Source organism: Natator depressus, chromosome 11 (genome assembly GCF_965152275.1).
Source record: "Natator depressus isolate rNatDep1 chromosome 11, rNatDep2.hap1, whole genome shotgun sequence".
Lineage (NCBI taxonomy): Eukaryota > Metazoa > Chordata > Testudines > Cheloniidae > Natator > Natator depressus.
In genome coordinates this window covers 42970398-42986662 of record NC_134244.1, presented here as the reverse complement: position 1 = coordinate 42986662, position 16265 = coordinate 42970398, and the positions used below count along the sequence as shown (strand labels likewise).

The 16265-nt window shown below is 38.2% G+C and overlaps 1 protein-coding gene across 1 annotated transcript in view; it reads right to left on the bottom strand.

The window, feature by feature from the left end:
• Positions 1 to 16265, bottom strand: part of MTX2 (metaxin 2) — a 49339-nt gene that overhangs the window by 1850 nt on the left and 31224 nt on the right. The window contains exons 4-9 of the mRNA XM_074967645.1: positions 7603 to 7675; positions 4501 to 4577; positions 3534 to 3626; positions 2947 to 2985; positions 2393 to 2518; positions 1609 to 1685 (exon numbers count right to left, since the gene is read on the bottom strand). Of these exons, the coding sequence (XP_074823746.1) occupies positions 1609 to 1685; positions 2393 to 2518; positions 2947 to 2985; positions 3534 to 3626; positions 4501 to 4577; positions 7603 to 7675 (485 nt within the window). The remainder of the gene's footprint in view (positions 1 to 1608; positions 1686 to 2392; positions 2519 to 2946; positions 2986 to 3533; positions 3627 to 4500; positions 4578 to 7602; positions 7676 to 16265) is intronic.

The window sequence follows — 16265 nt, the reverse complement described above, 5'->3', positions numbered from 1 at the left end:
TCCTACAGCACTCACTCTCATCCAACTACACTGCCCACCTAACCTTAAGTTTGCAAAATCTTTGGGGGAAAAGAGGCAAGAAACAAAATATTACAGCCTGCTAATTGAGGCATTTCTCCATCCCCACCTAATGTACTGGGGATCATAAACTGGCTTTCTTCAGTCTGGTCCAAACTAACAAGTAACAGTCAGTTGAAGTAAACTTAACCTATGGGAAAAGCCAAACAATCCAATATACAGTTACTCAGTTTCCCAGTTCCTCCTTGCTTTCTGATTCTGTGACAGAGCTGGACAAGACAATTGCTTCCTCCCACCCCCAGATGCCTCCCCTCTGAATCCCACTGGCTCCTTCATATATCCTTGCTTTAATAAGCCGTCAGTTAACCCCTTCCCTGTCTCTATTAGTGTGTAATGTCACAAGCTGATTTTATTTAAGTGTCTTTGTAATTTCCCCATTGTCACCCCACCAAAAATACCTAAAACTGGCCCCCAGATACTGCCATAATCAGGGGAATGCAAAGGCAGCTTTAAAAAAAAAAAATCACATACATTGCACTTGGAATGTACATTCTTTATGTAACTTCATGGTTCACATGCCATGGTGATGGGTGCAGTACATGAATATATTCAACATTATTTTAAACCCACAGTAATTACAAGAATATTTTTGGGAGAGTACACATTTGCAACTGGACGTGACTGACAATAGCAAAGGATATCTGGTATATGTCAGACCTGGGTCCGCAGTGGCTTTTCTGCAAAGGCCCAGAACAGTACTTACACAAATCATAGCTGCTACTTTGTAATCAATCCTTTGTGGGGAGAAGACCAGCGTTTCCCCACAGTCATATGACTTCACAGGCATCTTCATGTGAACCCAACTCTTTAAAGTATGTCTACGCTGCAATCCAAAGTATGAATCCTTTAACTGCAGTAGCACAGCTAAAAACAGCAGCGTCGATGTGGAGACACAGGCTTCAGCACAAGCTAGCAACAAGAGTATTTACCCAGGGTCCCCAGTGTGCTTGTTCAGGCTGTGCTGCTATTTTCATCTGTGCTAGCGCCCTTAAAGCTAGTGTGGTATGTCTACACGGGCTGCAATCACACCTTGGGATGCAGTGTAGACATAGCCTTCCCCGCCACTGTGTCACTTGAATTAACCTATGCAGGAAGCGCGGTTGGATCAAAATACGTCACATTCATTCTGCTTATCATGCATTAGCGCACTTACACTGATAGGTATCTAAGAAATGCCAACATATGCTAATGTAATTAAGTGGATTATTGCTTAGTTACCTATTAAAACTACAGGTTTCTGTTTTTACATTATATGTTTTTAACTGACAAACTATTGTGTATTCTGTATCATGTCAGTGGAAAATAGGATTAAGTCTAAAAAACACTAGAGAAAATATATGAAATATTTTATGGAAACTTAGTATCTTTTATAATTTCAGAAATTCTTATATATGCAATTTATGGATTCATTCCCACATGTTCCTTACTGCTCATAAAGTATTAAAATAAGGCAAAAATAGTCCCCATCCAGCTATGTTCTGGAGAGTAATATACCTACAGTACATTACATTTCCATATAAAATAACTTACTGCTTATTGAAGAAATATGATTGTGTTCCCAGTCTTTGAGAGAGAGCTTGACAACACTGATCTACATCTTCCAACACCTAAACAAACAAAAGATTAGTACAGTACCTAAATAGTCAGATGAGAACACAATTCTCTACAAAATAGCTCCCTTATTGCATACATAGGAGCAGTAGGCATTTGTAATAAATGACTAAATTAACTATGTAGACCATAGATGTTACACAGATTCCAATTACAAATCTTATTTCCAGACCTTCAATGACAAGTATATTGTTGACATAAGGAAAATTGCTAATTTTCCTATTGTCAGTAATTGGGTTAAAATTAATATATCAAATGTTTACCTCTAAACTTCCTTGTATTTTTCTTGGAGCTCCAAGAACAAAATTGCCACAATCCTGCAAAGGGACCCCATTATCTTCACATGAAAATCAGAGTCCTTATCTGCTAATCCCTTTCCAGGATCATAGTCTAAACTCACATAAACAGACATTCAGCACAGAGATACATATTCATGAGAAAACATCTTTCATTTTTCTCAGACTGTGTGTGTGATTTAAAAGTTTATTGCTGTTGAAGCCAGAGACATGGATTCCATAGACAATTGTTTTAAATGTATGGAGTTTCACAATACATATATTTTATGAAACATAGGAAATAAAATATTGCTTCTCTGGAATTTTGACACTTTTGATATTTTATTTATATGTATTTCATTGCTGAGAGGTTATTTAAAAAAAAAAAACAGAATGAAGAATTCAACTCTGGCTATTATCTGACTGACCTGTTCAAGTGACTTGCCAGCCCATCCAATAGCTTTCATCTTACGTCTGATCTCCCATTGTTTCTGATAGGCCAAAATGTGATTGAGAGGCCAAGGATAAGGGGATCCATACCTTGGATGAGTAATCTTTGTTTAAAAAAAACCCACAAAAACAAAATCACTTTTTTAAAAAAAAAGCAGGTAAGACAGTATGCTGTTATTTACAAAATAGCTATGGCTTTCATGGGTCAAAAGGCATTCACATTGGCTTTTGTAAAATATTAAGAAGTTACTCTGCACAGAAATTCATAGTTTGCAGCCTAAAGAAAAAGAAACCATTTACTCTATTACTCTACCCGAAAAATATATAAAAACATATTTACTTTGCAGCCAGCTACCTTCAGTAATGACACACAGCTTCCCTAAAACGTATATGCAAGCAAAATTAAACTGAAAAACTATATCATTAATGGTATAAACCTCAATGTTTCATTTATGAGTAGGGACTTGCATTTGCGAGCAAAAGTGTTTTCTCATTAAATTTTAATTAAGATAAATGCTGCAGAACCACTCACCTCCTGTACTGTAGTATCATCACACCACTGAAGATACAACTAGGGGAAAAAAATCACTTCTTTATTCTGAAATTTCAGTTAGACTGCACAGAGAGTTATTTCTAAATATTGATGTTTTCTTTTAAGTTAAATTAACAGCATATCCCACAAATATTCTAAGTCTAACAGTGCCTTCCATGAACACAAAAGAAAAGTTAATGGTGATGCTTACAAGACAAAAGCCTGGTTGCTAGTTCTCTTTCAGAACAGCCACCAGATCAGATTTGAAATTAAGATGGAGTTCAGAATACACTATATAAATTATGTGTCAACTTTCTTTATAGCTACATGTTAGTCTTTATAAACTCACCGCTGTTTTGTACAACAAAAATCAACCTCAATTCATGAAATTTTCATATGACATTTGTAAAGAGACCACAGAGAATGTGGAGTTCTGTTCTTGTAAGGACACTAGCCTACGAGTTGATGAACTATTTCCCAATCTAAGAATTTGAAAATAAAATACATTTTCCACATGGAAGAAAAACCCCTACATTTTTGCCCACTTATCACCTACAAAATCAACAAATTATTATGGTTTGCTGTACCTCTGCTGTCAATAGCATATTATTGACTAATTCCATGTAGGCTTTCATCTCAGCTTTTTGGACTTCATCCAACCCATCACTGAGTGAATGGCCCTAAGGGGGTAAAAGAATATACAACCCTGTAAGAAAGGATATTACGATATTCAGCTAGGGCTTGAGCCAAAGCCAACAGAAGTCAATGTGCTTTAGATCAGGTCTTGATCTCTCTCTATAGGTCTCTAAATCATAAAATAGATGGGTAAATATTATAAAGCACCTTCCATACTAAAATTACCTTCAGTATTAAACAGAAAATGTTATATTGCAATATAATCAAACTCAAAAGACAAATGTAGATTTATTTTCAGCGACAGAACTACTGTGCATTTCTTTTTTAGCTGTGTACAACTTGATTTCATGGCTTCACTATTACTATGATTTCTTCTGTGTGAAGAATTAAGCTGATGATATAAACAGTTTATCAAAATAAACTACTTAATAAGCAGACTCTGCTTTACAAGGACAGAACAAAGTAAAAGCAAATATAAACATATATTAGCTGAAATTTCAAGCCTTAAGCAAACACTGTATGTCTTTCTAAGAATACTATACTTGGGAGCCAAAAAAGAAGTGCTATTGCAAGGTCTAGGTTATTTTTCAGCTCCTTGTTAACATGATGAAATCCTGTACTTACAGCTGATTTCTATCATTTGAATAAATGCCAGAGGAAAATACCCCCATCATACCATCACAAACCCCCATTACACCATATTTTCCTTAAGCAAAAGGTTACTCCCTGCATTGGGTTAAAATATTTGCCACATTGTAAAATGCAGATACCTTTACATTCATATGAGGTTTTTTTACTTTACTCTCTTAAAAACTAATTATGTCACATTTCATACTAGTAAGCTAAATGAGTGCAAATGCTAAAAAGAGTGACTACCGTATTTATCAGTTACTGATCAAGTATATTTAATATCCTTACCTTGGCTTTTACAAACTGGACTATGGGGCCAAGTTCAGATACTACTTGATTTCCTACACGAATAAAGGGTACTTTGCCTGCAGTGAGACACAGTATATTTTTAGTAAATTAAACCTTTCAATACATACTGAGAATAATTTTTGAAATCATGGCTTTGAAGTGTTTCAGCACAAAGTCTATCAGATTGTACATGAGAGTGAACATGCAAAATTTCATTTGAGAGACACTTACAAATATAGCCTCCCCACGCCTATCGCTTTAGTTCACACTTTTATGCTACGACTTGTCCTATTGATTGGCTTTCATGCTAACGTAGTGGTCCCCAAACTTTTCACCGTCGTGCCCCCCCTTACTCCTGTCCGCCCCTCCACCCCCTAGGAACTAGGCCAGGAGCAGGGACGTAGCTCAGGGGGTAGGGTGGTGGTCAGGAGTAAGGGGGCCAAGGCTGAGGCTGCAGCTGGGAACGGAGCCAAGGCCAGGGGCGGAGGCTGGGGCTGGGAGCTTAGCTGCAGTCAGGGCGGCGGAGGCTTGAGGTGGGGCTAAGGCAGGGTGAGGAACCATGGTGGAGGCTGGTAGCCAGAGCTGCGGCTGGGTGCAGAGCTGTGGCCAGGCTGTGGTGGGGGCCGGCAGCTGTTGCTGGAGGCAGTACTGGAGCAGAGCTGGGATGGAGCAGGGCTGCATGGTTGCTCCCTCCCTGCCCTCTGTAGGGGCTGGCCCGGGCCACACCATACCCACCCCCCCTCAGCTGGACATGCCCCACAGTTTGGGGACTACTGCTCTGACAAATATTTGCAAGTTATTGTACAAATCGATAGGTCTCAATCCAATCATGAATTAATCTTGCTTTGCTGGGAAGATTGTTAGTTCAATGTTCCCCAAAGCATAACTGTGGAAATCCCAGGGAAGTAGATAGAGCACTTGGCCGTCTTTATGAAACACCTACTTGACAGATACCATCTTTAAACACCAGTACATACACAGTGCTATGTAATTTTAAGAAATTTAGATTACATATATGTATTTTACATATTGTTATTTCATCACCTCAACATGGAGGAGGAGATGTTGGACATTTTTTGTTTTACATTAGTAAACATAGTTCACTGAATATGACGTAAGACAATAATGGAGTTAGCCAATAAACGAAACAGGTCACAATACACAAAAGGCTCTCAAGGAGAGACAAGGAAAATGAAGACAGAAAAGTGTGTCTTCACAGAATATTTTAAAAGAACAAACCAAAGTCAAATATTATTTACAGGGTTTTTAAAAGTAATATAATTTGAAAGATATTAATGAAAATATTAAGAAGTCCAACCATATGCCAAACGCACAGAACCTACTACTAGACCTAGTTCAAACAGAGTTCATAACAACATCAGGTTCAGTCATGGTCTTTATCATGAGATTCACTCCTCTCTGATTCACAGTCAGCCTAAGGGTAACAGATGAGGTGCACTGCACCAACAAAAACCTCATCTGCAGCCATATGATGACATATTACAATAGAAATGCAAGGTTTTCTGAATTGCAAAAACTCTATGGTTTATGTTGCTAGCATATAAAGATGATCTTTTGGTATTCCCATATCCACAGTCAGCATTTGACTCCCTCAAAAGGATCTTCTAGTTGTGAAAAGTAAGTATCATTGCAAAGTATCCTGCACAAATGTGGAGATGCACGTCTGAGAACCACTGCAATCAGTTTGAGATTTTTTTCAGGACGGAAAACCTTTTATGAATAGCCTGTTTTGGTTGGAATTAATTTTAATGTTATTAAAACGATATTGAAGTAAACAGAAAAACAAGGAGAACAGTGTGCAAAAATAGTAGGGGCTCTTAGGATGATGAATAAATCACCACATTTCTACTCCTAGCTGTATTTAAAATGGAACCAGTATGACAAATAGAATATCCTAGATGTGATCCGTACAGCACAACTCTCATCAGCCCCTGTCAGTCATGCTCCTTTCTGCATTATTTAGCCAGTGGTATAGAAAAAAAGCTGCAGACACAAGTAATGGTGTATTAGATAATAGCCATGTGGCTGGGAGGAAGGGAGTGCAAGAGGTGGAGAATGCAAGTATCACCACTCCTATTCCCATGCATGTAAGATACTGGCTTGTTTCTACAAAGAGTCAGCCCATTGCGTTTATTTTGAAAGACTGATTTAAAAAAAAAAATCCTGGTTTTGCTACAAGAACTGTACTGTTTTCAGTGCTACCAATCATTGAGATTTTTTTTAAAGCATTAATTAAAGACAGGATTCCAGCTTATTTTCCACTAATACCAAGAAGGAGGACCAGAGCTAACCATGCAGTATGCAAATACAAAGACCCATGTAGGCAAGCATTTTTACTACTCCATGCTCGAATCAAAAATTATAGAAGTAGCTTAATTTAACTCACACAAACGGATCCTAATGCAATGAAGAATTTTAGGATATCAGAATTGTGTTGTGCATTCAGCAATTCTTTTCTAGTAACCTTTTAGATGAGAGTGTATAGAAATTTCCAACATAATTTGGGATAGCATACACATCAAATACTGAATCTGCGTTTTTTGCAATCAGAAGAGGACTGAAGTACAACACTGTTCTTGGTACTGATAGTTTATCCATGATCTGTCCACAATTATTAACATGCTGACAATCACCTTCCACCTAAGATTACAAAATGCATTTCTTCCCACCCTTACAACAGTGGAAAATGGAACACCATTGATTGGCCAACAGAGTATTCCCAGAGGTATTTCCCTGGAGATCAGAAGAGATACTTCTGTGTACAGAAATCTTTGGGCTTGAGAAGGCCAAGAGGCCCTAGGCTTTTTCTGAGAGTGTTACCACCAGACTTCTGAGTAACCAAGTACGTGAATCCACTGTATGTCCACTGCATTTAAAATTGCAATGCAGCACATTTAAAAAATTTGTATTTGATTTATCTCATTCTCTATAGAGAAAAATCGCAGTGGACTAAGGAAAAAAATAAAGAGGCAACCCACATACACAATCACTGACTGGCTGTTATCTGCAAGATGAGGTGCTGTTGCCATGGTATCAAAACATAGGTACTAACACAGTAATTTAAATGAACACCACACTTACCAGATGGGGACATATATTCTGCATTTGCTCTACAAACCACCTGGACTGGCAGATTGCACATTTGCAAAAAGGCCTGAAAACAAAGAGGAGCACAGAAATAGGAAAACACGTATTAGCTGATAGCAAAACATGGATTTGTTTTAAATATATGAAACTAATACTTAGCACAATGTTTATAAAGTACAGGTATCTGTATTCTGTTTTAGGGAAAATAGAAAAGGAAAGAAAGAAAAATATAAAACTTCATTGGACAATACTGTATAAGGATATTGTCCAAAATCATTAGGAAGAATTCTTCTGTTTAACAAAGTTGCATCTGTTTTTCCCATTTTATGGTGGCATTTGACCGCCAAAGTTACTGTTGTTTATAAAAAGAAAAGGAGTACTTGTGGCACCTTAGAGACTAACAAATTTATTTGAGCATAAGCTTTCGTGAGCTATAGCTCACTATGCTCAAATAAATTTGTTAGTCTCCAAGGTGCCACAAGTACTCCTTTTCTTTTTGCGGACACAGACTAACCCAGCTGCTACTCTGAAACCTGTTGTTTATAAGTCACCAATAATCATTCTAAGTGACATTTTGTCAACCTGAACATTGGGGCACAAATCTTCTGTGGTTATTATTGACTAATATGCTTAGAGAACAAGCCCCAGCATGCACTACATCTCTAACATATTTTTAAAAAACAAAACAAAACCACACATACTACAGGTCCTTCTGCTGCCATATTTTCACTAGCCAACATTTTCACGATTTTTGCTTTGCAATTCTGCTAGATTAAAAGGCAGTGTTTATTACCAGTAAAGTTTACTTTAATTAAGGATATAGTTGACCAATGTAATGTTTTTTTATATCTATCTATAACCCTGGACAAAGCCATTTCCACAGGATACTAATTTTTATCAGCGGCAGTCATCATCATAAAATACTTACAGTGTTTCTGTGTAAGAATAAAATAACTTTCACAAGGTAACTCACACTTTTGATAGTGAGAGCATGGCAAGTATAAATAACCTTTCAAGCTCAGTGGTGAGGAACACAATGTTAAATCCTATTGGGTATTTGGCATTCGCCTTTGCCAGCGAAAAGGCCAAAATCTCAAATTCCAAATCTGAAAGCTATTAATCCAGACTTGAGCCCTTCACTACTTTCTGAACAAAGGCAGGTACAACTAAATTATTTGTAAAGAGAATCTACTGCACATAAAAAGAAGTTTCATTATGATTTTAAGGATGGTATATGGACTTAACATGCATGCACAACAGCTTCGTTAACATAGCAGACCAGTAGGGTCTATCTGTTATATTGTGCGACACTGGCAGACCAGGTTTCAGCTCATGCCAGGGTCCCCATGTCTCAACTGAACACTGACAAACAAACAACTGGAATCAGTCTGGCTCACCTGTGTATTATCATTAGGACTAGGATTATATAAGAATGTGTTTACACTTTATTGAATGCTTGTAAATTGCTGCATGCATTAATCTCACTTAAGCATCTATATCCTATATTGTAAGGTAATATTTAAGAATTTGGATTGTAAACCTCTGTGACTGGGTAAATCACCAGACAGGAGAAAGACATTAACTAGTGTAAAGTACTGGTCTCCAACAGAAGGTGCAACATCCTGGCCAACAAGGAAGTCCCATCAACACCAGACAGACTATTGTGGAACATTAAAGAGAACAATAGATTGTGATGCTCTGCACTCCTCCCCTCCCCATGAAGAGGAGTCATGCATGCTCGGGTTAGCCCTACAGGACATATACAGCTTGCTTATTATAGAAGCTTCTATTACCTTTTGAAACTTAAGATTGTAACTCATTTGTGTATAATGTTTACCTGCTTTAATCTTGTAAATAACTCATTTTATTTTCGTATTAATAAATCTGTCGATAGTTTATTTCGGTCTGCCCGGTACTTGATCAAGGTGAAAAGGGCTATTTCTGGTTCAAAGTACACAACCTCCCAGGAAAGAAAAACAGTCTTTTTCTACCTTTATTTTGGAAACAATCCCAGCCTGAGGAATGTATATTTTTTGCAGTTGTTTCAGCTCTACTGAATACAATTTTACTTGTATTAAAAGACAAACTAATGTATGAAAATAAACTTTAACTAAAGGTAAGATTGTCACATAAACCAAGAAAAATTCAAATCTTAAATTGACGCTTGCCTGTTGCCCACTATGCACAAGTGTGCCATCACTGTGTGATTTAATGTACCAAATATTCTACAATAGTCAGGCACTAGGGGGCAAGTTTAATACACGGCTTTATATTTTTGGCCAAACAACTCTTCTTTCTTTATTATAATTTCAGTTTAGTAAAAATATTGAAATTAGGATTAATTTAAGAACACACTTCCAAGCCCTGGTTTCCTTCTCCTGATTTAAGTCAGAGGCTGAGGAAATCTTGCTCTCATGTTTTGTGGCTAGAATGATGCCAGAGAGCTTAGAAGAGTATGTCTCAAATCAGTCTCAATCAGTAGAGACTATACTAAAACACCATCTAAACTAACAGCATTTCCTTCCCTCCACTTCATTTAACCTCCTCCAAGAGTTTAGTTTGGGAAATAAGAATAAATTTAGATCACTGATCTTTGGTAGGACTTGGGAAGAGTGAAGTTAAGGAAGATAACCAGCAACCCACTGAATAGTTAGGAAAAGCACAGAAACTGAATGAGACACACAGAAAGGAGATCCCCTCACAGACTGCCGGATGACGGCTTCTCCAGCCACACACTGAGTAGGCAGTAGGAAGAAGAGCCTTTTACCCCCAGCCGGAGGACAGCCAGGAGCTGGGACAGTTGCCAGGAACCAGCTTCTTCCTTGGCCACTGTGCGAAGAGACTCAATCAGCATTCTTAAACTCACCTGGTTCCCTTCTGCTGTGCAGAGATATGAGGAGATTGCTGCTTCTAGGGAGCCCAGCTCTTATATGGCAACAGTCCTACCTCAGGGATAAAAATATCTTCACACATTTGCTCACACCATTGCAAAAAACAAAAAAAACAGCCACTCAGCTGCCTGTCAACAGCAGTCCTCCTTTCCTGTTTTCCTCTGCTCCGTTCAGCTCCATTCCCCACAGAACAGCACCAGGACCGTTGTCTCATCCCCATCTAGGGTGACCAGACAACAAGTGTAAAAAATCGGGACGGGGGGTGGGGGGTAATAGGTGCCTATATAAGAAAAAGCCCCCAAAATCGGGACTGTCCCTATAAAATCGGGACATCTGCCTAAACATCCTGGTTCTGCTCTATCCTGCCCTAATTCCTGTGTTCAACCAGGAAGCATAAGCAATGGCTGGGAAATAAGATTTTTTTTAAAAACCCAAAACTTATTAAAAAACTGACTGAAACCTTCAGCATAAGCCTCCCAATACCAAATAAGCTATCAGAAGTCATAAAAGCCTTTAATGTATAGGGCATTTGTCTTAACTTTGAATTTCCTTTCTTTGTTATTCTGGGACTATATGTATTTTTTTAAGTACCTTTGCATACAAATAGGCCCATTCTCTCTCCATAAGGTCATCTAAAAAGACTGGTGTATAACATACTTTATAAAACCCGATATGCAAGGTCCTCTAGAGAAGGGCCTAAATGTAACCCCAAATACAAACACTCCTGAACTTAGGGACAGTGTTGGCTCCATATGTACTAGCTATCTTATGAACTAATTAAAAAACAGGAATTTGATTTTATATTCTATGTACTGGTAGAGTAGGAGTACGTACAGAATTTTAGACACAGTATGCAGGTGTAATATACATAGGTTACCAATTTTGCATGGCTTTCAAAGCTGTATCTGGGCATGCAGGAATGTAAATAGCATTCAATCAGCAATACAGCATTATAGTGCTAACAGTGTACATCTCAAATGACAGCTTCGAGAAATACAACCTTTCAGGAGCAAAACATTCTTAAATTAATTTATCACACCTCAAATCCATGCTCTTATTCCCTAGCTGTTTATTTCCTTCTTGAAAGTAGCTGAAGTTTAATTTTGTCCAGGCTTGCCACAGTAATTCCCTTTGCAATAGGGCACTAAATTAACTTCAGAATTCTACATCTAGCTGGAGGTGAATTTTTATAGCTGCCATGTGCTGTTCTCAATGCTGGTTCTAAAGAAAGTGTGCCTGAATTATCCTGGAGTCAGTGCAGCAAGCAAGTCATCTCAGAGCTTTTAAATGTAGTGGTACATGCAAGGATAGGATTGTATGCCAAAGAACTATCACTGACCTTTTCAGGTCTGAACAATGTAGCTATACAGACATAAATTCATAGTGTAGATCAAGCCATAGTCTTTTCCTTCCAGAGATAGACCTCACAAATGCAAGCCAATAATTAGGGAGGCTTTTCAATGAAAAAAAAAAATCTACAAAATTAAAGCTGATCACACAAGCAGCAATGGCCATCAGAATTAGAAAGTTCTTCTAATTCTTATTTTGCCAGATCTTAGCTGGAGAAATTGACGTGGGAATCACTTCAGATAAAGTTAACTGGATTCATTCATCCATCCATCCTCCCTCCTGCAGTGCCCCACCCGACAAGCCTTAGGTTCATTATGGTTTCCTCTTTCCCTAAGCTTTAGTAGGCTCCCCCTGTGATGTTATTGACATGAACTGCGATCAGTGTTGCAACCAGGGTCCTATGGTTGCACCAGGTCTTGCACAGAGGAGGTCAAGTGGGGTGTCTATTGAAAGTTTGTATGTAGTTTGCTAGTCATGATTATGCTGTCTGTATGTGTGTATCATTTTTGTATTTGAAGTTATGAATATTGGCTATGTACTTGTTTCTCAATGTGTTTGAGTCTAAGTAGCCTCAGTGAACTACTTGGTCAGCTTCTTGAGAAAGGACTATTGTCAGTAAGTGCCAAATCAAGAAACACTTAACTGACAACAGACTTTGGGAGATGCCAATCCATATCTGAGCTTTCCTGGGACCGTTCAAACTAACATGTAAACAATGGCCTCGGCCTGCAAAAAGCTAAATCATTCATGAACATGTGACTTGCCCAGGTGGCTACAAACTCTATCTTGTTGCTTTGACTTTGCACAGAAAAACAAAGGGGTTTCCACCCACAAGAGAGAGAATATAAAAGGCCCTGGAAGCCTCTCCATTTTGTCTCTTGGCTGGCTCAAGAGATGGCCTCTTGACCCCCAAGAGATGAAGGAAACTGGAACAAAGGACAGTAATTACAGGGGTGTGAGTGATTGCTGGACCCAGACTAGGAAGGAGTCCAGTCTGTGAAAGAAACTTACTGGAACATCTCTGCGGGTAAGATTTCATCCGTAATCAGTTTCTTAATGTATTAGGTTTAGACTTGTGTGTTTTGTTTTATTTTGTTTGGTAACTTACTTTGTTCTGTCTGTTATTACTTGGAACCACTTAAATCTTACTTTTTATACTTAATAAAATCACTTTTGTTTATTATTGAACCCAGAATAAGTGATTAATACCTGGAGGAGCAAACAGCTGTGCATCTCTCTCTATCAGTGTTATAAAGGGGGGACAATTATGAGTTTACCCTGTATAAGCTTTATACAGAGTAAAACTGATTTCTTTGGGGTTTGGATCCCATTGGGAGCTGGGTGTCTGGGTGATAGAGACAGGAGCATTTGCTAAGCCATTTTCAGTTAAGTCTGCAGCTTTGGGGCACGTGGTTCACCCCCTATGTAGACAGTGCTAGGTTGATGGAAGAATTCATCTGTTGACCTGGCTACTGCCTCTCCGGGAGGTTGATTAACTACAGAGACAGGAGAACCCCTCCCGTCACTGTCATGAGTGTATACACTGAAGCGCTGCAGTTGTGCCAGACTATAGCGTTTTAAGTGTAGGCATAGCCTTAGACAATTTATTTCACTATTATAACTTTCACATTCTCCTGTATTAATGTGATTGACAGAGTTGGAAAATTATGAGCATTAAAAACTTAACTGAATACCACAATTAAAAACATGGTAAGCACAGTTAATGCTTTTCATGCAAATGACAATTATGTTATCCCCTAGATCATTAGAGGGTAAGGGAATCACAAGCAACGTATGCCTACAGGTATGTATTTCTAGAAAATTTTGACTGCTTTTTTGATACAGTAAACATTATTATATGAAGAGAAAGCAGTAGATTAATATATTTGGATTCTACTAAGCATTTGATAAAGTGTCAGGGAAATTACTCAAAATTAGTTTAAATTGTCTGGATTTGAATAATCATGAGGAGAGAAAACAGACAAAGACCACAAACAAAAGAGGCACAAAAAGTGACAAAGGACTGAGTTGGGGATATTTGGGAGGAAGGGTCTAGTGGACAATGCATAGATCTTTGTTAGGCTTGATCTTATTTAACATCTTCTTTAGTGACTAAAAAGGAGTGAGCAGCACAAAGTGTATAAATGATACTAAACTGGAGTGCATTGCAATACCAGCAGGAATACAAAGATAATAATAGAATATTGATGACTTTGCAGCCCCAAACATCTCATTTTCTCACCATGGTACCTTCTATATATGAAGAGTAGGAGGGGTGACAAGTTGGAGTTCTACTTCACCTTTTATAGAAGAGCCCTTGTGACAGTAGGGTATTACCCAACATTCTCTTGGACTTTTCAAAGAGAAGAGATTGGAATCACTCCAACACAATTCTGCTAAGGTCCACAAACACATCAGTTCTACTTCACAGTCAATGGTAGCGAAGACAGACCTATCTATTGGTTCAATATTCATCAACAGAGATCAGTCAACCAAACCTATGCAGTCTCTGTCCCATATTCAGGCCTAAAACCAGAATACAAAGGGCCAAGGAAATTTGATTCTAGATGACAAAAAGTTGCTATGCCAAATCCTTCTTTAAAAAGGAAAAAAAAAGCCCCCAAAAGGTTAGGAACTGGGCAATAACTGGGAAGATGACTAATATCAAAAGATAGTTCATTGAGAGTGGGCACAACAATCACTTGTTGAAAAGATGCCAACACCTCTAATGGGAAGCATTAATCTCTATCAAGAGTGCATCCAACTCCCCCCATAAATTATTTTACAAGCCAGGAGGGGTTCAGTTTGCAGGCCAAAACCTAACGTTCCCCCAAGACCTTCAGAACCTCATATAGGAAAAATGTAGCATTTGCACACATCCACTGACCTCAGCCTGGATCTATTACCCAAGCAGCAGCCAAATCTTAGCAATCTTGCCAATGAGCTCTTTATGGGAGATACTCTACTCTGAGTGAACACAGTGCAGATTCACCCCTTGCAACACATCTGTCACTCATAACTTCAGATGGAAAAGTTTTCACAGCTATTTTAGTCAGGAAAAATGTTCATAGCTTTCCAGGTCCCCCTCTAGGGAAGTCTTAGCCCTCTCAGCCAAAAATACTCAAATACCAATAGAAAAAGGAGAACAGCTTCAAAATGCAAACTGAACTCCTATTTGGTAGCTTAGAAAGGGAAAATGTCTTTTTCTGACTTATTAGCATCTGGCCATAAGAGCTGCGGTAGATTAACAGAAATATTTAAAATCAAGAAGAATAAAGTGAAAACTGATCAGTCTTCTCCTTATTTCCCTAGCCTGTATTATAACAATAAGGGACGGTAGCAACAATACTAGTAGTGTCCAGCACACTTATAAAAGTAAAGGAAACTTCCTACAAGAGGCAATGTGGAATTCATTGTCACAGGAAGATATCAAGCCAGATATTCAGGCTGGATTTTAAAAAGACTCGATTTTATGGCCTGTATTTGTAGTTCAGCATGCTATGATAACAGTAACCAAATCTCATATTTCTGGGTATAAGATTATTGCCACTGGCATCAAGAATTCCTTCCCTATCCACCCATCCCATGGCTTCTCATGGAGGGGTTTGCCTTCTTCTGAAGCAATGATATTGGCCACTGCCAGAAGCAGAACACCAAACAAGCTGGACCTGCAGTACAACCCAGTATGGCAAGTCCTATATGACCAATATAGCCTCTGAGGGTTAGATTCTATTAAAAATTGTTCCTAAAACTGAAGGTACGTTGTCCTCTCAGTGATTGAGGTTATTAAGCTTGTGGCAGACAAACAACCCATCTCCTATAGCACAATGTATTCCCGTAAAGGACCTTAGTTTGCTGATTTCATGTGCATTTTTGGTTCCACTTAGTAGTAGCAGCAGCATCTATTTTATTTTGAATGTCAGTATGGAACAAAAAAGTGCATTTTAACTGCAGGAGAATGAACTAACAGCAGATATGCAGAAAGGGCTCATGTCAAACTTTAACATGCCCCGTGTTATGAAACTAATAAACCTCTTTCACAGGTCTTTCATTTTAATCAAGGGAGACTGCACATCCTATCAGAATAGCATTGTTACCCATGTCAGCCAGTTCTAAGATGCTCCTATATATTGCCTTACAAAGTCAAGTTACTGAGCACATGGTGTCTTTTAATATTAATAATCAGAAAAAAAATAAGTTTTCAGCCTCTGTATGAGCGTTTGAAAATGGATTTCACCTGTAAATTTAGTTTGATTTTAGGTGAAAGAACTGTTAACTAAGAAAGCATGTGAGTCTATATTAATTGAGAGAATCTGAATGGGACACAGTGTGATTCAGTTAAAAGAATGAGAAACAACAACAACATTGCTTAAAATAAGACCGTCAACTTGTTTTATTTCCCCAATGTCAGAAAAT